Raw genomic sequence first — 22627 nt, 5'->3', positions numbered from 1 at the left:
TCAGGCCAAGGGCTCGGCACATGCCTGGCCCAGTACATGGAAGCTGTTGTCTTGCTGTTGTCTTGCTGTTGCTAAGGAGTAGAATTACTTTTGCTGCCATTTGCACTTCACAGACAAGGACACAGAAAACTCTCAAGAGGTTGGAACTTGCCCAAATGCCATCAAAGAGGAAAAGATGCGACAGTCTGGCAGGGAGGAAGGGAGGACCCTAGTTCAAAGGGGTGGTGCTTCCCCATGAGACAGGCTGTGAGCTTTCCTTTGTGCCCAAAGCCAAGCTCAGGGAGGTCCAGCCCTCAAGCCTCTTCCCTTGAAATCCATTAGGCTTTCCCTCGTCTCAGCCACCTGAAAACCTCTAGCAAACAATACCGTAATCCCCGCGACTGGTCTATGGTGTCTCCCACCCACACTTACCACCCAGACGTGGCTGCCCACGGTGGACTGGTCCTTATTTACATGCCTACGGACTTTCTTTGTGAGGTACACTTATTTGTGACTTTCATGCCCGCGTGTGTGCATGTGTGGGGTGGGGGGCCAGGTCCTCTCCTTGGAAACCATCTGTGCTCCCCACAGGAACGGCCTCCAGCAGCTTCTCCTGCGGGGTGAACATACCCACCCCCACCCCCACCTCCCATAACTGAATAGTTCCATGCAGCTCTCTCTCTGGAATTGGTATTTTTTAACATAGAAACATAAAAATGGGCTTTGTCAGGAGTTGTCTTAATGGCAGTGCTTCAGAGCGAATGTTTGTGAACTCCTGCTGAAGGGATCCCTGAGACTACCCCAGTTCCAGACCTTTCTATGTCTGGTTATTTAACTCTTTTTGGATTTTCGGAGCTGCACAAATATCCTTCCAATAAACTCCCGTTTTGGCTTCGACTAGCCCTGGTTGGATGCCTTGCCACCATCCCCCTTCTCGTCAGAGCTCTGTAGGGTGGACGAACTTCCTGTAGCTCCCTGGGGTTCTGAATCAAGAGCTGTGGGGGGGGGGGGGCAGTGAGCACCTAGTGCATGCTTCCCATTGCACAGACGGAGAAACTGAGGGCCCAAGGGGGGTCAGTGACTTGGCTTCACTGCCATCTTATAAATGTGATTTGACAGAGGTGGGAAGGAAGACAGACTTCTAAGCTGTAAGCTCAAGGCAAGGTCTTCTACTCAACTTGACACCTTGTAGGAAACTGAATTTAATTTCTACCAGCAAGACATGTGATTTGCTCTAGGTCACCGACTGTCCCAGGGGTATGGCTGGAACCAGATCTCAGCACTCTTCTCCTCTGGGCTCTGAGAATCTAACGGGGAGGGCAGATGACACAGCTCTCAGGAGGACACGACTGGGGCACCCGCCTCAGTGGGGACCTGAGCTGCTCCCTGTCACTCATGTCACAAGTAAGCGCCTAACACCACACTCTGGGCCAGGGAAGGAAATACATCCCGTAGCTGCCTCAGTTTCTCAAAGGATAAAAAAGCAATTGTGGGGAAATGCCTTGCATTTTACACTGGCTACATAATTAGGCAAACTTGTTGCAGTCTTATCAATCGTGGGCGTGGGCGCTAATTTTTAAGCCTATGGTTTTACTTGGTGGGAAGAAGAGGAAGAGTTGGAGGAGATGACTACAGTTGGGAAGAAGAAAGGAAACAAAAGCTGTTTAGTGTAAAGGGCTTTGCTATCCAGCCAGACTCCTCCATATACTGGCTGTGTGGCCTCAGATAAATTACGTCTCTGAATCTTGCCTTCCTTATTGATAGAATGGAGACATAATGCTCACTCAGAGGGTTCTTTTAACGTGAAAAGATGAAAGAGGTAACGCCTTTAAGTGTTTAATATTGTAGCTGGCAGTTAGTAAGTGTTCCAGAAGTATCGGCTCTACTTATGGGTGTTGATTCCTGAGCTCAGAAGTGATCACATCGGCAAACACTGATCTGGGTGCACACAGACAAAAGGAATATTTTGAGGAAGGAATGACTAAGAAAAAAAAAAACACATGAGGTGATATGGAAGAAATAAACTGGTGACGGCGGACCATTCAGCACTGTGAGACCTCCCCTGAGAAGCTTGAAGCAGAAAGAGAAACAATGTCCCATGTATCTACAAGGCTTTCAAAGTGGCCTTGACGTCAAGGGTATAGCAGATGTCGTTTCAAGGGCCTTTTTTTAGCACTTGATCTCTGTTATCACTTTGGAAGGGAAACATTTGTTCTGGCTTCAGAATGCCTAGGAAGGCGCTTCAGAAACCTGATTCTGTCAGGGAACGGATGACCGCAGTGCCAGAAGTCCCTGGCCACCAGAGAACTGCAATCACCTGCAAGGCACTGTCCTGGGACGTGCGAGTCCGACAGCCGTGAGCGTTCCAGCTCCCAGGGCTTGGATACATTTGCAATGCTGTGCTTGCTTGCGATTCATTAAGGACACACTGTGCACAGCTGAGCACTCAGCAAATGGAAATGGGGCCCCAGATGGAGTGTGCAATGCTTTGCACCACCTCTTGAGTGCAGGTATGGAAAGCCTCGGCCCAAAACAGAGATGGCAACCTCAGGCCAGGCAGCAGCCCCAGGGAGCAGAATCTAAAGTAGGGTTCCTGGGCCTTAGAAAGCCAGCAGGAAGGTGTACTTTAGAATCCACGGCAGGAGGGTTTCCTAGCACCCGCCCATTTCATTGTCTGTGCCTCAGCCACTGCCAGCCCCTTTGAGCCCAGTTCACAGGCATCCTTGTGGTTTCTTCCCCGCTTCTTTGAGGCAACATAGAAATTTAGGTAAGACTGTGCAGCTTCCAGCCCTGCTCTGCCACATATTAGTTGGGTGACCTTGGCGAAATTTCTTAATCTCTCTAAGGCTCAGTTTTTTCATTACTAAAACGGCACCCCATAAGGTGGCCTTACAATCATGCATGTCAAGTGATTAGCACGTGCCTCACACATAGTAAATACTCAATAAACGTTAGCTATTGTCACATAGTATTATATTTTTCTTCCGGAGCTAGTCGTTTTTGCCTCCTAAGCATTAAGGAGAAAGAAATCAACATCTTCATAAAAATAATACTGTACCATTTATGGAGCACCTACTGTGTGCCAGGCACTGCAATGGAAACAAATGTGAGTAAGAGTCAGTCCTTATCCCCAGAGAAATCATGAGATAAGCCAACACATACATCATGTCAAAGCAATTGGCCTGGAAAAGTTCATGAATGAGACGGTCCCTCCCTGATTCACCTCTTCCCGGCAAAGTCGTAGTCAGCGTCCCCACCCCCGCTCTATGGTGAGAAAAACTGAATAAGGAAATGTTACTATTACTATCTAGCATTTCCTGGGTAGTAGACACTCTGCTAAAGTCTCCTTGTGGATGAGCTCCTCTGGCAGAGGCAATGATCTGCATTGTGCATAAGGGAAAAGAAGAAGAATGTTTAGAGAAGAATGAAGAAAGGGATGGAAGCACAGAGGCGGGGTCAAGGGGCTCGCTGACACCGACCACCGACCTGGTGGCACCTCTGCCCTCAGCCACCCCCGCCCAGGCCGCCACCACAGCCTGTCCTCGCCAGCTCCTTCCTTCCACCCTAGCAGTCCCGCTGATACCCTCAGGATGAGCCCCGGACCCCAGCTTTCCTCCGTCTCCCACACCCAGTCCCATCTTCGCCTAAATATGTTCTTGGCCAGACACAGACCTGACTCATTTCATAAGTGCCTGGGAACAAGACCAGACGAACGGGATGGTTTTTACAATAAAATCTGTTTTAAGTGTCTCCACGATCTTATACGGAACCCAGCAAAATGACTCCATGATGTCAGGCCACACAGTCCTGTTACTTTGCTACACCAGTCAGGATACTTTTGTGCTCCCCGCTCCCCGCCACCACCCCAGACATGACGTTAGGCACTGGAGGAGTTCTGCGGGAGGGTGACCGGTCATTCAGTGACTTTCCTGCAGTGAATGCCATGCTCTGCACAGTGTATGGAATGAACGCAGACTGTCCCGGCAACTGAGCCCTCCCTGTGTGGGGGCTTCCCGCTCCCTCATCACCACTGACTTGCCTGTCTTCTCCACTAGTGTAGAACCTCCGTGCAGGCAGAAATCCAGGCCACCTTTGTCATAACAGCCCCACGTTATTAACACCAAAAGGGAGTTACAAACAAATGTGTCAACAAACGGTAAATTAAGACATGAAGGAACCTCAGCCCCTTTCAGGTGGCTGCACAGAACTGTTTCAGGAATCCAGAACTCAGCACTTCAGCTAATTCTAACAGGACCCAGACAAGATCTCAGTCATGGCGTAGCCATCGTCAGCTATGCAGACTTGGGGATCGTTACCTTGCTGCTACTAACAACTGTGACTTCTAGCATTCGCTATGCACCGGGCACTATGCCAGCTGAACGTGTCACCAACGAGTAAACGGCAGGGGCAGAACTTGAGCCCAAGAGTGTCTGGCTCCAAAGTTCACTCCTTTAACCACTAGACATTACTGCCTCCGGGGAATAGAGCAAAGTAAGAGCCGATTGCCGACAACTGGAACAAGTCGGCGTGGGCAGGAAAGCATTATTTGACCAGGGGATGACGATCCGGGACTGGTAAGGAAGCTAAATGACTGGCTCTCAACTTTTTCTGTTCAAGCTCTAAATTCAAGGTGACTTGGCTGGTGTTTCCACCCGAGCCAGTGATTCGCTATATTAGAGTAGGTGAAATTAGTGACTTTACAAAAAGAACCATAAGCCATCGGTGGTTTCATAAGAGTAATTACTGACCAGAATCAATCAATCAATCAAAATATCTCTCTCTCTCTCTCTCTCTCTCTCTCTCTCTCTCTCTCTCTCTCTCTTTTTCTCCACCCCTTCCCCCACAACCTGGGATGAAAAACAATTACAGCCAAACAGGGAGCTGAATCTGTCTGAAATCATCTTTGCATTTGCTGATACTACTTACAGAAAGAAACCCTTTGGTGCCCTTGGCAGACATGTTTAAGTCAAAGCAACTGGGCTGGCAAAGGCCTTTTGGGCGAGTCTCCTTTTGAATTCACCTCTTCCCTGCATGGCCACAATCAGCATCCTCCCCCGTCCCCTACTACCAAGGACTATGTACCTGAAAGGAACCAGACACTGCAGATTAACGCATGGGATTTTGGTGCAATGAGCCTGGAGTGAGCTGTCCAGCTCAACAGTGGCTAAAGAAATTCTCTCTTGAAGGGCAACAAAGTTGAAATGTGAAAAAGCATTATTCTGTTAGAGGAGAAAAAGTAAAATATATCAGAAAGGGACTATGTAAGGACGGGCTAGGACAACGACAGTGTTGCCAAGGTGAATTGTGAAGTTGCCCTGGTGGAGGAGAGAACTCCATGCAGATTTCACCAAAATGAATGCCACCAACAGCCAATCCGCAGGGCTCACCTGGGGCCAATCCTTAAACGACAAAATGATTTCTACTTGAGCTGTTACTTTTCCAGATTCTGACATTTGAGGAAAGATCATCCCTTAGGGCGAAGTACAAAGAAGTTACACTAAATATCTTCTTCCTGTAAGTCACCCCAGGGAAGGATGATTTGTAGATAACAGAGAAAAAGACAAACTCAACATGTGAGGATCCCGTTTTGGAAAATGTCTAGAATGAACACAAAAAAATTAATGCAATCACTGAAGAAGAACTGCCTCAGGTGGAAGTGTAAACAGCCTAAATAAAAAAATTAGAAGTTAAAAAAAAATAGACGTTAACAATATGGAAGAAACGAAAGAAAAACAATCCATCTAAAACATTCACTTTACTTTTAAAATATGGCAACTCTGTGTAATAAATTAATAGTAAGTAGGTAATAAGATGCAGGCAAAAGCCTTGAAAAGAACTCTCAGTTATGGATAGAGTATGACGTGTGCCCTGTGCCATCTTTCATTCTACTGAGAGGAGCTGCAGCCTTTATATAATTTGGCAAGAACTAAGTTGCATAATTCTGCACTTAAGTAAATTTCCCCATTAGCATGAAAAATGGTATTCAGGGTTTTTTTCCCCTCAATATAATTAGAAATTTAGTGTTCCCAAAACAACATTGCTAAATATAGGAATACACACTCACTCACTCACGCATACACTTCTATGGTTCCAAGATACAGAGAATAATATGGATTGCATCATCTGATTGAAAGAGAAACTAATGGTCAGTAGAGTCCTTCCAGCTCTTTCTCTTCAGGTGCAGTTGATCTAAAAGTGTGGGTACTAAGAAGAAATTAGGTTTTCACTGCTTCTCTTACCATTTCTTCCTTTAGTTTTTTAATCACTTGGGAAGTGTCTCCCTGATATCTTAAGTGACAACAGAATAAAATAAGTGGCAACATGATTACACACACACACACACACACACACACACACACACACCCCCCTAGTAAAATCTGGAAATCTGTGCATTGCTTCTTAGAAAAAATGATTGTGGATGTCAACAATCCCCTTATACATTTTTACATTATATTCTGATTTTTAAACAAGTAAATATTATAACTTAGAAAATAGACATCGACTCTTTCCTTGGGGTAAATGTTTCTTGTCCTCCAGCTCTTTTCTAGAACAATCCTTTTCCCTCAAAGTCCTTCCTGAATTTTCTCTTTCTCACTGTGGGAACTGGGGCTGGAGGCAGGGGATCTAGCTCAAGGTCATCCAACTAGAGGCAGTTTTTCCTCTACAATTACAGAATTGAGATGCTAATTTTTCACCCACCTCCTGGTTCCTGGCAGAGACTCTTGCTAGAGAGACAATTGCCTAAGAAATGTCAAGTTATTATTACTCTAAAGGGTGGTCAAGCCAAGAGCACCTGAACTTTGTCCTTTCAGCTTGTGGCTTCCGGAGAAGGATAATTAACCCCAGGCTTCCTGCTCTGTTCCACTGAGAGCCTTGACATTTGGTGTGTGGAGTTAAACAGAATTTTTAACATTTTCCTTACTAACGGTGCAGGTTTTTAAAATACACGTACAGTAAAACGCTTTGTTTTGAAATCTGGGAACACCCGAGGAAGTGTCGAGTTCAAACATGCCAAGGTTGGCATTACTGGAGACCTCATTTGAGGAGGAGGATGGCTCAGGGCAGACGAGCTGCCAGTAGAGGGCAGTGTGGCAGAGAGAGCAGGGGTCTGCATCCCCAGAACTGAATTTTAAAGTAGACTCCAGCAGAGTGCTGTGACCTTGAGCAGGTCACTTCACTCTGGGCGCTGGCTCCTTCATTTCTAAGTCGACCGCTTTACCATTGAGGGAACTTTCAGGATTCGTACCTGGCTTCTATTGTCCGAGTCAGAATGGGCGTGTGGGTTATCCAAGGACACCACGCCTGCTCACCCTGCAGAGTTACCCAGGGAGGCACGTGGCCCCATCAGCACCCAAGTCAGAGACTGGGGCAGGCGGAGGTAAATCCTGAAGAGCCTACATGTCCTTCAGTCATCGAGTCCCATTAACTCCACCTCCCAGCTGCATGTTTCTCCGGTTTTGAGCTATGATTGACACATGTAACATTGTGTAAGTTTAAGGCAGGCATGATGCTCTGATCCATGTATATATTCCAAAATGATCACCACAATCAGGTGAGTTAGCATATCCGTCACCTCACATAATTACGGTTGTGTGTGTGCGTGTGTGGTGAGAACATTTAAGATCTACTCTCCTAGCAACCCTCAAACATACAATAAATACAGCACTGTTAACTGTAGCTACCGAAGCCATCACCATCCTCCATCTTCATCAGCACCACCTTCGTCCACATCCCCTCCCCTCTCACCTGTAGGGGTTTCTGAGTCCACGTCCCTTCCTTCCCTCTTACCCCCTTTCAATCCGTTTTCTACAATGAGCAGAGGGACTGTTTCAAAACGCAGAAGTGATCGTATCATTCTCCTTTTCAAAACCCTTTCACAGCTCCCCATTTCCCTCAGGATAATGTCCAGATGCCATGGCCTGACCTTCAAAGGTCTCTGAGATCTGCCCCTTCCTACCCCTCCAGACAATCTCCTGCTACTGTGTCCTTCCGTCACTGAATTCCCGCCACCTGGGCCTTCGCACAGCTCAGCTGAGCCAAGCTCCCTGCTATGTTGGGGACCTCCTTCCAGCAGTATCTTCATCAATCACACCCTCCACCTGCCATGTCCCACTCATCATTCAGGTCACAGCTTAGATGGCACTTCCGCCAGGACTCCTCCCTGACGCCACGATGAGATGTGATCTCCTCATTACATGCTCTCAGGGCACCTCTCACATGCCTCCCCTTGAATTCACATGCACCCACATGACCATCTGCTTAATGACTCCCTCCCAGCTAAATTACAAGTCCCACGAAGACCAGGCCTGAGTTTGTCCAACGCACTGTTGTAATGCAGGGTCTCTGGTCCCACTCTCGGCGGGTGGACACAGAATGTGGTGAGGCCGAGAAGGAACACCAATAAATATGTGTGGGATGAACACTGGATTGTTAATGCAAACCAAACTGCTAGCACTAGACACACATTTCAACTAGATAGACACGTGCATTATCAACTCAAGGGGTACAAAGAGGACCTACGCCTTAGGGCCCGGTGTGCATGGACCAGGCAATGTGTGAATGGAAGAAACGACACATACTGAGTTTTAAATACAACTTTTAGAAGTTGCAGGCGCTAAGGGCAATTCTAAAAAGTTGAGAGACACCCATGTACAGAAAAGCTGTTTACCATCTTAAGACTTCCAGGCCCTGAAACAACCTGTCAATTAGTTACAAGGCGCACATTCCTGCTTCCCCCGTGGATGCCTTCCAAAATGAGGGGAAATGGCAAAATCCCAGGTGCAGAGGAGCCGGGCGTGCAGTGTGTTTTGCAGACACAGGCTCCCCTGCCAGTCAGTGCAGGGCCCTCTCCACGCTGTGCTGGCATTTTGGGGTAGGAGAGGCCACATTCTAACATTTATCACAATGGAAAAGGCCCTGAGTCATCACATGGGCACCTCACAACTGGGTCCTTTTTAATCTTCCATCCACCCAGAGATACGATAAGCAGCAAACCCAACACCTGAGCGGAGCACGCTTTCCTACTCAGGAAACAAGCCCGCCTTCGCCTTCGGTGGGGATGCCTGTCTGAAGTGCATGTGAGGTGGATCTGGAAGTACAGCCAGACATCCTGACTCAGCCCGGCCCTCACAGTTATGTTAACATGGTGAATTTCACCCCTCAGCAAACTGCACCCTTTACTCCCCGGCATGTGCCTACTGAGTTACAGGGGATTTGCTAACACATTTCGTAAACTACATATTTATTCAGTAACTCGATCTCCCACTCTCGTCATTATCTTGAGGAACTGTCAGCCGCAGCGTTGACAGCAACAGCCATTTGGGCGCAAAGGCAAGGATTCCAGCAGCAAGCTACGGTAGATTCCAGACTTCTAACAAGGAGTCACCAAGCAAAGAAAATCGTCTATGGTTTCAACCTGAAAGAATGACTAGCTGGTGTCCTCCATGGCTTTTCCCTTAACTATCTACAGCACTATCTTGTCCTGCAAAATTAAGCCATTTAAGGGGACAATAGAAACAGACACGACTAATGTACTACAGTTTTCAGTGAGGGGAGTATGCGATTGGCGCCAAATAGGAAACAGTGTACCCAGCCTCTGAAGGATCGGCAGAGGGAGTAAGTCTAGGCTTATACCTGGCAAAGGACAACCCACAATGCACCTAATTCACACGTGGATGGTGAGAAATCAATTGCACCTGATCCCTCTGCTTCCTGACGCCCACCTGACTGGATATTAGGGAAGATGCTAAGCTCTGGAAAATGGTTGGCGAATTCACTGAAGACCTCCTGATTGTGAAATATCTTGCCTCTGATAAGTTTTCAGTCCCCATGACCTCACTGTAGCAGTTGATACCGCAGATATACTCCCTCCTTGACATGCACCCTTTCCTGGCTCCTGGACTGCTAACCCTTCCTGCTTCCTGTCCTATGTCCCAATCTTCCTTCCTTGGGACTCCCTCCTCATCCATCCCTTCAACATGCTGTCATGCAGGGTCTCAGGTCCCGCTCCCCGCACCAGAACGCAGGACATGGTGAGGCCAAAAAGGAACACCCACGGAGCCATATATAGGGGAGTCACACCACTATATTCTTGCTGGCGGCTGGGTTGGAGACACAGGAAGCAGGATCCACATGATGCACAATCCGCCATCCACTTCTCTGCCAACCAACCAACCCCAGTGTAGCCACGGCAGTTATATCAGTGGCTAATGGCTAACCGCTAACCGCTGATGGCCACCCAGCCACAGCGGATGGCCGTCTGATTACAGCTGATGGCCATCTAATAACCCAGCCAGCACCTTTCCACGTGAGGCCGAGAGCCTGGAAACTGCTTTCTGGGACTCTGTCCCCACACATAATCCCCTGGGTTTCATCCTAAATTTTATAGTATTGCTCCCCTTGCGCTATGGCTTCTTTGGGGACAGAGCCAGGAGTGCAGTTTCCAGGCTCTCGGCCTCATGTGGAAAGGTGCTGGCTCAGGTAATAAATGGCCATCAACTGTGATTGGATGGCCATCAGCTGTGGCTAGTTGGTCATCAGCTGTAACCAGTAAGCCATTGGCCACTAATATAACTGCTGTAGTTATGCTAGTAGGAAAATGGGGGCTAGCAAGAAGATGGTAGCTGAGCTAGCAAGAGCGGATTGCAGTTAGCACAGCAGACTGCAGCTAGCAAGTGAGGTTGGTTGGCAGAGACAAGAGGACGGCAGGTTGCGGATAGTGTGGCTCCTGCTTCCTGTGTCTCCAACCCAGCCGCCAGCGAGAATATAGTGGTGTGACTCCCCTATCTATGGCTCCGTGAGTGTTCCTTTTTGGCCTCACCATGTCCTGCGTTCTTATGTGGGGAGCGGGACCAGAGACCCCGCATGACACCCTGCATGACACATGGCGCAGCGAGCAGGGTCTCCCGCATGACAGCTTCAAATACCTCTTTGGATCTCTTTCCACCAAAACTGTATCTGCATTTGCATTCCCCGGAACTCCAAATCTCTATCTACCTGCCTGCTGTACATTTCCATCTGGCTGTGCCTCAAACTTAGCATGTCCCCCATCAAACACCATCTTCTCCCCCAAACCTCTTCCTCCCCTGTAGTCATCATGTGACGAGCAACGCGTGATCAAACGTGCCCCAACGTTCAGCCTCAGATCAGCCCTCTCCTTCAATCGCACGCCTGCATTCCTTAGGCTTGGCACTCCTGCCACCTAGAAGCCCTAACTTCTTCCCTTCCCTCTTCTGCAGCCCCACGGTGACGACCTCAGTCCGAGCCCTCTGGCCTGGATTATTGCAGCAGCTTCATTATTGATCTCCGGCCTCCCCTGCTGTACACCGTGTTCCACATACTAACCTTACTTCTGCAGTCCTCTTTCTAAGACATGAACGTAATCCCATCACTCCTGTGCTTTGGAACTTCACTGGCTCCCCACTGCCAGGGGTAGGGGTTTCGGAACTGATCCAGTGCGAAAGAAAATTGTGAGCATGATTCTCAGCAGATGCTTGTTTATTTATAAATTGTATCCATGTACTATTTATTCTAATCGAATGTTTATAAAGTTTAATTTATTTATCTTGGGACAAAATGAAGAATTTTTTTTTATTTTCAAAACAATGTATTTTTTAATTATATTTTTAGTCACAGTTGACATTCAATATCATTTTATATTAGTTTCAGGTGTACGGCATAGTGGTCAGCCATTTATATAATATATGCAGTGATCCCCCCGATTCGTCTAGTACCCACCTGGCCCCAGACATAGTTGTGGGAACATTACTGACTATATCCTCTGTGCTGTACTTTACCTCCCTGTGACTGTGTTGTAACTACCCACGTGTACTTCTTAATCCCTCCACAAAGTAAATGTTAATATTTCTACCTGATCCCAGTGGGTCAGGTTTATACACCCCCGGGGGTACTCACTCTGCTGTGAGGATGGAGGGCAGCGGCTATGCCAGTATCCCGGGCACAGAGGAGAGGTCAAACTCCTCGGCCCGTCATTCACAGCGTGTCATGGTCTAGCTTCAGCCCACCTCTTCAGATGTATCATCCCCTCTCCACAACCACAGCTTCCCCGCCGGCCACTCTTCTCCGCAGATGTGCTCTCCACCGTGAGCACAGAAGAGCACAGAATCCAGGCTCTGAGGTCAGACCCCTCCCTGCCCACGTCTAGCTGTGTGACCTGGAATCACTTTCTGCACATCTCTGGGCCTCAATTTCTCCTTCTGTAAAACAAACCTAATAATACCTATACTTTGCAGAGTTGTTATGAGCATTAGGTGAGGCAGAGTGAAAAGTGATACACGGCCAAGCACAGAGAAGAGGCTTATTAAGTGGTACCGCGGAGTGGCAGAAATAATTGGAAGTTCCATTTCATATGCTATTCCCTCCACAGATGCTCCTTGACTTAGGATGGGGTTGCGTCCTGATAAACCCACCGTAAGCTGAAAATACTGTCAGTGAAAACGCATTTCCTACACGTAACTGACAGAACACCATCGCTACCCAGCCTGCCTGAGACGTGCTCAGGACACGCACGGCAGCCTGCAGCCTGCAGCCTGGCAGGGTCCTCTAACACAGTGAACACACATGGAGGGTCGCTTGTTGCCCTCAGGATTGCATGGCTGGCCGGGAGCTGTGTGCTGCCACACTGCCCAGCGTCACACAACGTTACCGCCAGCAGAGGAAAAGATCGAAATTCGAAGTGTGCAGGATGGTTTCTCATGGACGCGCATCGCGTTTGCGCCATTGTAAGGTGGAACAATTGTAAGTCAACCCCTCGTAAGCTGGGGGTCGTCTGTACTTGGAATTCGTGGTTCTCTTTTCTCCCATGGGCAGGCTTCTTAAATATCTTTCAATTACCTACTTTAAAGCATCATCTCCTTGGAGAAGAATTTACCAATCCTCCCGAGGTGGAGTTTGCCATTCAAACCTGTCTGCCTCCTAGGAACCATTTGCAAGCCTGCTTTGTATCATACCGCTGATCAGCGCTTATTCTGGGGACCTGGGATTTGATCGCTGGCCTGTACATTTGTCTTGCTCACTAGATCATGGCTGCTTGAGGAGTCTGATACGAATTCCGGAGTTCCCGGTACTTAACAAACACCCAATAACAGGGTATTGCTAGCACATAACAGGTACCCAATAAAAGTTTATCAGTAATTCCATATGCAAAGGGAAAAGAGGATTGTTTAAAAGTGCATGCATACGAATATGCACAATTTCATATTCTAATAACAGCAACTTAACAGTTTAAAAACTACCTTCACGTGTTTGTAAGAAACAGGCTGCTAGCTCCCCCTCTGCACTGTAGCGGTCATAAAATACATAATAAATTAAAGGAAGTAACAATATCTCTTTGACGACAGTTTACTGTTCCATCCTGAGCTGATGCCAACTTAATGTTATCATTAAATAATTCCATTAACTGCAATTGTGCAGTTTACTGAGCCATTACTGTCATCAAAAAGTGAAAGTATATTCAAAACTGAAAACAGAGGCTTACATAGGAGTAAATGGCATTAACATGCAAACAAATTAGGTGCGGGAGAAACAGCAATAGCAATGGGACTGGCATTCCAGCCCAGGCTCAGCATTAACACACGATTACGTTTTAATATTTACACATAGATGAACAATAAAAACATATCACACTGGCAAGTACCTTCAAGTTCAATTCGTATTTATTTAAAAAGGCGGAGGCTTCTGTATCCCCTCCCACTGCAGGCTGCACTGGCCACGTGTGAGCCTTACTCAGACAATCTTGCTGCCTCACACATTCAACGCCTGGAGGATGAACTGGCAGGTAATATTTGCATAAGAAGAAACCGAACTGGTGGCAGGGGAGGTAGAGGCTGGGAGAGGAGGAGAAGGACGGAACAAAGCAAGATGCAGGATAAGAAGGCAGAAGATGCATCAGAGAGCGTCAGATCACCTGGAGCGCAGGGCAGTCAGACGAAGGGCAATGATGCCCGGCCCTGGTGAAGTGAGCCAGACTGGGGGTGTCCACTGGAGGTCTGAACCGTGTCCCTTTGGTGCCTGTGCTCATGGAGTTAACTGTGTGTGCCATGGCCGGCCTTCCGGCTCCCAGGTGAGGGCTGGGGAGCAGCAGGGCACCTGGAGATACCGCGGCTTCCATCAGGGCGCTGGCCCGACCATACCCAAGAAGTCGATCCTCCTGTCAGAGTGGCCCTCTCTCAGGACGGCCCCTCCTCTTGGCCAGCCATGCTCCACACTTGCATGGCCTGGAAAAAGTCTGGTTCTTAAATTTGCTTAATCAGATGAGGTTGGATGGGAAGCCTCGCTCTGTTGATTCTTAGCTGTGACCTGAGTTTGAATCTAAGCCTTGGCTTCCCTCTCTGTGAAAGAGAGATACAAGTGGTGTCCCATTTGATGTGGAATGAGTGCCAACTACGTGCTGGGTGCTGTGCTCAGTGTTCGGAACAGACCCCTCTCCTCCTGGAGCCGACAGTCTAGCAGAGAGAGGGCAGTAAGCAACACCGTAACTAATTATTACAGAGCATGTTGACATGGGATTAGGTCTATGGGGAAGAAAAATAAGACAAAAAGCAGTGCAAGGGAGGGGCACGAGAGTGCTGGGGTCAGGGCTTGTGACCGTACATAGGCGGGTAAAGGAGACATTGGAGCAGAGACGTGAACGAGGTGAGAGCTGAAAGAGCAGATACCGGGGGAGGGTGCAGATGCCCTCCGTCAGGAGTTTGAGCCGCAGCGAGGGGGCCTGTGTGGCCGGCACGGAGTGAGTGAGGAGCAGAAGATGAAGTCACAGAGGAGGATCTCCGTAGGATTTTTGTGAAGACTGATGGAGATAATAAGTGCAGCGCACTCAGCTGGTAACGACAACCATGGGCACTTGCTATGTGACAGGTACTGTGCTACTTGCCCGTCACCCATCGGCTCATTTAGTCTGCACAGAACCCTGCAAGGGTTGTTCCGTACATGCCTGTTTTACATATGAGATAACTGAGCTTTACGCAGACTAAACCATTTGCCCAGTGTCATAGTCATTAGTAAACGGTGGTGGTAGGAGGCAAACATAGAATTCAGACTGCGCCTTTAGCCATTGAGCTGACTGCGTCTCATAAACAGAGGGGTGCGGATGACGTGGGGAAGGAGGGCATTGGAGATGGCAGAGCAGCTCCCAGGAGACTGGGTCTGCCACAGAGAAGGGGGAGGAAGCAACACCAGAAATAACAGGTCTGTCACAGAGCAGAAGGCACGATGCAAAAGAACAGACAGGCTGAGCAAGCCTGGGACAGAGCTGGGCACACGGCTTCTTGGGGCAAAGAGGCCTGACCACACACAGGGGAAGTGGAACCAGTGTCCACCCACAGGGCCAGCAGCAGACCAAGGAGAATTCACTGGGCTGTAAAAGTCCCTCCGTTGTGGTCCTCAGAAAGCCAGACACCGGGTAAACGTATGCCCTTTTCTTAAAAAATAAACATCAAGAAATGTTTAGGATAGCACGATCGGTAAGCCAAACCTTGAGAATGAATCAAGATACCAGAACTTCCTTTTACTCACTGAAATCCGAGTTTTTGAAACCAGCATGCTGGCTGTCTCTCCCAGTGAAAACACAGTAACAGCTCACATTTATTACATTGATGGGATAAGTACCAGACACCATATGGAGAATTGTGTACATGCAATGTCAGTTCATCAACACACACTAAGAGATGGTTTATCCCCATTTACGGATGAGCAAACTGAGGCTGGCTGGGTCAGGTGCTTAAGTCAGGTGCTTACAGGGACAGAAATGGGACCCCCTCCAAGGTCTGTCCAATGTGAACACTGACCATCACTGAGCCAACACTGACAAATGCGAAATGAATAACCATGACGTCGCATGACCGGCTGCCCCCTGGCCTCCAGCAGCGTCAGGATTTGTAAGGAACGCAGACAAGAGGGAGCCATGCTGTGCAGCCCTGTGCTCTGGATCTGCTCTTAGAGTCACCCTTACAGAAGTGCTGAAGTCTCGCTTCTACCCGCCTGGCCAGGAGGAAGGGACGCGATGTAGTCAGTGCCCATCACGTGGCTCAGGCAGCTCCGTAATTCCACAGCTCAGAAAGCTTGGGCATCAGCTCAGCCGGCTGTCTGAGCGTTAGGAGAAAAGGCACTGCAACGAGTTTTGTTAAAAAGTCCAATTCTTGGAAGACAATTGTTTTGGCTCTTTCTGAATGCTCTCCCCCACGATCTGTGTCTTGCAGGGGCTCAGTCATTCTAGAAAAGCCTAGTAGACATTGGTCATATTTATGGCCACCCGGTATCTTTTGGAAACACGTCCTACGATTTAGGAATTTCCCATATTTTTAAGCCTGCCTTTCTATGGCAGGAGCTCAACTACGCTCTGCCAGCTTCTGAGGCAGCGATGGCACGGGCATGTGCCCACAGACACCTGTTCCAGGCTACTGACAAAAGAAGAGGAGACAGGAACATCACTTTCTTTGGCTATGTGAAAGAAGTAAATAATCCTAAAAACATAAAAATTCCATCCTCGTCAACAACTTCTCTTCCTCCCTTACCCAACTGTATCCTGCATGTTGATACAAGAAAACCGCCAGCCCTTGCAAATGTTTGTGTGCAGTATGTGCAAAGAGAAAACGGCAAGGGAACAAGTAATGGGAGCTAACTCAGCTGCAGTTATGCACATGAGGAAAAAGGACAAAGGAATAAAGGAAACAAACACAATACCAGACACAATAAGCCCCCAAAGCAATAATTACACTACAATTTTCCACCAGCTGGCTTAGAAATCTCAAAGTATTGAACCCTCTATTTTCTAGTTTCCTAAGTAAAGTCCCTCAGAGTCTAAGGAAATACCGCCATCACTTCCCAGTGTCCTCAAGAATCCACTGGACAGAAAACCATTGCTGAAGATTCGACAGTGAACTGGACACAGGAAACCTGCCTTCCCTGAGTATGAGGTCCTCAAGTTTCCTTGCAGGTCAGCCTACATTTACGATCGTGAGAAAGGTTGCGAGATCAGGCCTGAGTTCCCTTGGAGACGTCTTTTCTCACCAAATGACTTCTCTTAGGCCCCCAAACGCACTTCACCCAATAGGCACGTTTTGAGTGTCAGTGATATTGTATGTTATGCTAGGGATACAGTAGGAATAACAGGTTACCCCACTCCTTAAGAAGGCACAAGTCACTTAGAATTCCAGCAGCACTGAATGTACACAGAATGAAGAGCTAGGGGCTCTGCAAGATGACACGCCTTCAGCAGAAGAGAAGAAGAAGAGAGCAAATGTACAAATGTTCTTTGCTCCAGTGGAGGGAAGAGACAGAGAAAAAAGACCGAAGGAGGGAGGGAGGAAGGTCAATAAAAATAAATAAACCAAAAGGAAACACTGGGCAGAATATAGGATAAATGGAAAGGCTATGCTCTTGTAGATCTGAAGATCTCACTCGCAAGACGAAATAAGATATCCCTGCCTATTAATCTGGAATTACAATGTTTGAATCCTTGAACTCCTCCAAGAAATTCAATCCTTAAAAAGAGCCACAGTTGTCTCCTATTTGGTTTTCAAATAATTCACAAGCATCTCTTGAACTTGGAAGAATACCCCTAAGAGTATAATACACAGTTTCTGCCTTGACTAACTGACAAAGCAGAGGAATTGAAACAGATACTTCATTTTTAGAATAACCTGAATGACGTATGTCTTGTGATATGGTTCAAGACACTTATCTCTTTCTATTCATCACCTGAAATCTCAACAAATGTTTTAGGAGAATCCAAATGCTTACCTATTTCAGATGCCTTGTCAAGTATGAAGCCCTTGTAGCCCATCCATTGTCAACACCAAAATGATGATTACAGACTTCTACTTTCTTTTGGGAAACCACTGTCTGACAAAACAAGTGTGCACCAGAAGTGGCTGACCCAACCCATGGCTCCAGAGGGGCACACGTAACCTCAACAACACAATCTGCAGATTCATTTTCCTGGTCACGTTGTTTAAGACGTCAGCACATGACCCAAGACAGTTCTTGGTATAGGATTTTTCTGGAAACGGCAAGGAACCTAGATAACCTAAGCCAGTAGAATACGAACCGGATGCTTCCAGTGGCTTCTCCTTTGGGAAAGTTCCCTCAGAAGGCAACCAACAAAAGAAAAGCAGAGCAGAAATCTAGAGAGATGGACTAACCCGCCTGCATTAAGCATCTGGATACAGCCAGGCCTGCGGCCAACTTTCCCCTGGAGTTTTCAATAATGTAAACTACAATACAGTCCTATTTCTCCCTAAGTTGGCTTGAGTTGAGTGCTCTTCATTTGCACTAACAAGAATCTGAACAATACATTCCCCGGATGTCTTTTCTCATTTCCCATCACACACAAGCGACCTGATCATACACATAATCAATCCCCAGCCTTCATACTCACAAACATAAATCATTCTTTTTGCAGGTTGTATTTGAAAACCTACATCTCTAAAGCCCTTTAAAATGGCAGCTAATCTGTGTGACACTGACCATCGAACATCAAATCTCTTAGGTATTCTAGCATGTCAGTTTACTTTCTGGCCACTAGGAGCTCGAGGACAGGCAGGTCACCTGCAAATACCAGCTCATCTGTCATGCACCACCCCTGAGAGCCAAATAAATGTCAAACTCCCTGAGTTCTGCTCTCTCCACTCGCGTCGCTTATAGATTCCTGGGGAGGTTTTATCATATCTCAAACCAAACGGAGAATGTGAGATGAAATGCAGAAGAGTCCCAAATCACGTTCATTGGATGAAACATAACTCTACAACATGTTAAGATTTCTCTCTTTTTTTTTTCCAAATGAACTTGCAGGGAACCATTATTACCTATTCATAACTCTCTAAGTTGGTTTTTGAAGTTGTTTCCGATTGACGGCTGGTTATAATTCCGTAAAAGAGGTTCTCCAATGACGCAGATACTGTTATATCCCAGAGGAAGTACAGAGCTTATCAATCATTCTTACATAACAAGTACTCACTGTGAAAATAACGTCCTTGACCGGACAATGAACTTGAACACATATTCCAAAGCTTTCAGAGTTCTCAGGATTGGCTCACACTGCTCCCCTCTGCTGGACGTGTCCAGGTAGGTCTTCAGGACTGTCATCAATTTCCTGCAAAAGGGATTATATTTCCACAATACATCTCTTCCCAACCCACAGCAAGGTAATTAGTTTGCTCAGTAAATTATCAGGCATTCAATCAAAGGTTAAAGGTGGTGGTATAGCCAAGCGTATTCACTCATTTGCAACCATAAAAAGCAACTCTGCTTAAAAATGACGTTTAATACAGGGAGTGAATACGTATTTCCTGCCTGTAAAAAGCCGGGGGTTGGGGGGAAAGCTAAGTGAGGGAAAAAATAAATCTTTTGACTAGGAAAACTAGTCACGATCAGAATATAAGTGGGGATAATGGTGTGTTAATGTCCTTTTCAGCTTTTTCTTCCCATGGGAAATGTTCTGGAATAACACAGAATGCCCTTCTCGGAAATTTCCCATGATTCTTCATTACCACCAAGGTGTACCTCAAACTACCTGACCTGGCTGCCAAGGCCCCTTCACAAATTGGCCCCCACCAACCTTGCCAGCACCCTCTCCCATCTCTAATCTTCGGTTCCCTGCACCCAGGCTACACTGAGCTACTTGGCGTGTGCACGTTCTTCTCTCCAGCCTTTGAACCCATGTTTATCACAAGTGCTGCTCGATAAATGATAGTTGACTGACTGACTGACTGACTGAATGAATGAATGAACAAATGAATACTTCTACGTACTTCTGCCACCATAAAGTATTCATCCCAACCTATGGGTCTGTATATTTCTATTTAACCCAAATAACCCGAGCACAGATTGGGTTTTGTCAGAAAATGGAGACCTCACACAGGCTAGTGACAAAAGGAAAATACTCAAGTGCTTTGTGCCCTAGGCATCCTGGCAAGACAAGTAGGACGTGCACAGTTACTTACTTGTAAGCTAAAGTCGCACTGAAATGCTGTTGAATGTAAGCCTCCAGGACAGTGTTGAAATGCTGGAATTTTCGGTCAGCAATGAGTCCTATTATGTAGATCTGAAAAAGAGGCCAGGATTCAGTGTTTTTCCAGGCAGACCCAGGGCAGGAAGCCATATTCACATGGCATAACAGAACCTCTATCACAATTTGTTTGCCCAGGAATTAGCTCACTAATATATCTTTAGTTGTTGTCATTAAGGCGGTGCCTTTCCTAAAAAGTGTTTTAGGAAGGATGCCACGGGGCGTTGTAAGATAAAAAGGCTTTCATGGTCAGGTAAGTTTGAGAAGTCTCAAGTTATCATGGTTAGACGGCCTTCTTTATTGCAGGACTTATCAGAGTCTTTACTAACCTAAGTGCATCATGACTCTCCAAGAGGGTCATGTAATGTTCAGCACTTCCCTACGTTATTTAATCAAAGGACCTTTTGTCAGGAAGCATCTGTCCTTCGGGCTAGCTTTCCAGGAGACCCTCTTGGGAAGCACTGGACTAAGTCACAGCTGTCTTCACATAACCTCTTTCAACATGGAAATGTCATCAATACAAGGGGTTAGCATATTAACACTTTATTGATCACTGATAGCCTAATGCAGATATTTCTCATGTTTATATTGACTTGACACTCAGACAACATAAGTTGGGACAGCGAGAGAAGGAAAAGACCATTTGGGAAGGTGGAAAGAGGAAAGATGTGGATTGCGTACCACCATAGAGGTTTTGGGTAGGCGGGAGGAATGTAATGACTCTGGTAAATTGAAGACCATGAGGAAGAAGGAGGTGAAGGAGAGTGAGGGCACGTTCTGGGTCCTTCACAACCTGACCAAGGACTAGCTCCCAGCATTCAGGAAAACCAAGTGATCGTTCGTAATATTCAGCTTCATGTACTTTCTACCAGTGCCAAACTGACGTCAACCCATAAAATTCCCTTTTCATCCTCCCTGCCCATGCAGTCAAATGAACTCGAAAGAAATAAAGGAAACAGCAGCTCCTTCCTTGGCCTGGTTGTCTAACGCTGCAGTCCCTCCGAAAGATTCATGAAAAGGGCCACAAGTTTTCAGTGTTCTCTCAAGTGAGACACACATTCATGTCTAATGTCACCAAACACCTGTTCCCTCTCTCTTACCAGAGCATCAAAGACGAGGATGTCATACTCATTACTTTGAGAATGTTCCATCATGATGTTGAAGAGGGCATCCAGAGTATCCTGGAGAAACTGGACAAAATAATGAAGGTCGCGTTAAGAAAGAGCGCAGGTGACCCAGAAACGCACGTCTCAGGGCACACCCAAGAGAAGGAGGGCACTCCTCCGTCACGTGCCGTGATCACGGGTCCAGGGGGCTTTGCTCACAAGAGCCACAACTTGGAGCAACCCACTGTCTATCAGCAGTACGGTGGGTGAATCCACGGCGGTATTTTCACACTGCAGGAACATCCTCAGCAATAACAATGAGCAAACTACTTCTCCGTGTAACGACGAGGAGAAGCACAGTGTACAGGAAGATAAGTCAGACACAAATGCACATTTTTATTACTCTATTTTTATGAAATTCAAGAACGGGCGCAAACTCATTAGTGATGGTAGCAGTCAGCTTAGTGGTGACCCAAGTGGGTTACTAACTGAGCAGAGTATGAGGGAATCTACTGCGATGCTAAAAACGTTCTGTATCTTCATCTAGGTGGTGGGTACAGAGGTGTGCACATGAGAAAAAGTGCACTGAACTGTGCTCTTAAGTGCTATGTACATATTTTACTATATGTATATTTTGCATCAATAACAAGCTTTTTTTAAAAAAGAAAAAAAAGAATGCAAACAAGAGACAATGGAATTTGCTCCCGGATGAATTCTCTAAGCTGACCAAATGTGAGAGACCTTACAAAAAGATGTCTGGGAAACTTCCCTGCCATTGCTCAGTCAGGTAAGTGGCTCAATAGTGCACATTTAAAACACAGATCTGGAAATTCAACCATTGTTTCTCCACACATGGGCAATTAACTAAAATGTGACACCTCTTCCTCCTAACAGGTGGGTTAATATTTCCAATAGTGCCTCAAAATACTGAGCTACCATATAAAGATGTTTGATCTCGGAGTTTGTAGCTGTCCCGAGTTCCTGATGGAAACAAGATCACCAGGACTTCTGGGAAACACGCGTCTCAAACAACGGTGCCGGAGAGAAGGGTTGCTTGAAGAGTTAGGAATGTCAGACACTATATTCTCCACCACCGTGTGGACATAACAATACACCTGACATTTGCATTGTTTGTTGCTTGTTTCACTTAAACTTTGAGCCCTCTGATTGTCCCTTTCTCGTGTGTAATGCATGATGCTCTCTAAGCGGCAGGAACCAAGAAGACGGTTTTTATTTCTAACGGTAATGTGTAGGTAGTACTAAGAGGTCATATCACTACAGCAATTTATAACGACAAAAATAATAGTTACCTTTTAATGAACTTTGTATATGTTGTATGCTTTCCTTCAATTATAGTGTAACAGTCTGCTAATTTTTAAATATCATCACCTTGAATGTTCAAGACACCCTGTGAAATATGTTGTAGTCACAACATTATCACATAAAGCTGGCAAGTGGGTGAGCTGGAATTTACACCCATAGTGATCTAGTTCCAGAAACTGAGCACAACCACACTTTT

At 46.7% G+C, this 22627-nt stretch overlaps 1 protein-coding gene and 1 long non-coding RNA gene across 2 annotated transcripts in view; one reads left to right on the top strand and one right to left on the bottom strand.

Annotated features, from left to right (window-relative positions):
* Nucleotides 1–22627, bottom strand: part of DOCK2 (dedicator of cytokinesis 2) — a 369901-nt gene that overhangs the window by 287222 nt on the left and 60052 nt on the right. The window contains exons 20-22 of the mRNA XM_033096340.1: nucleotides 21103–21192; nucleotides 19938–20038; nucleotides 18953–19087 (exon numbers count right to left, since the gene is read on the bottom strand). Coding sequence (XP_032952231.1) covers nucleotides 18953–19087; nucleotides 19938–20038; nucleotides 21103–21192 — 326 coding nt within the window. The remainder of the gene's footprint in view (nucleotides 1–18952; nucleotides 19088–19937; nucleotides 20039–21102; nucleotides 21193–22627) is intronic.
* Nucleotides 4465–13610, top strand: LOC117016735 (uncharacterized). Its single transcript, XR_004421952.1, has 3 exons — nucleotides 4465–4553; nucleotides 12365–12735; nucleotides 12917–13610. It is a non-coding gene; the product is annotated as an uncharacterized LOC117016735 (long non-coding RNA).

This window comes from Rhinolophus ferrumequinum, chromosome 24 (assembly GCF_004115265.2).
Source record: "Rhinolophus ferrumequinum isolate MPI-CBG mRhiFer1 chromosome 24, mRhiFer1_v1.p, whole genome shotgun sequence".
Classification (NCBI taxonomy): domain Eukaryota; kingdom Metazoa; phylum Chordata; class Mammalia; order Chiroptera; family Rhinolophidae; genus Rhinolophus; species Rhinolophus ferrumequinum.
Note: the sequence above shows the minus strand (reverse complement) of the source record. Positions and strands in the feature narration are given on the sequence as shown.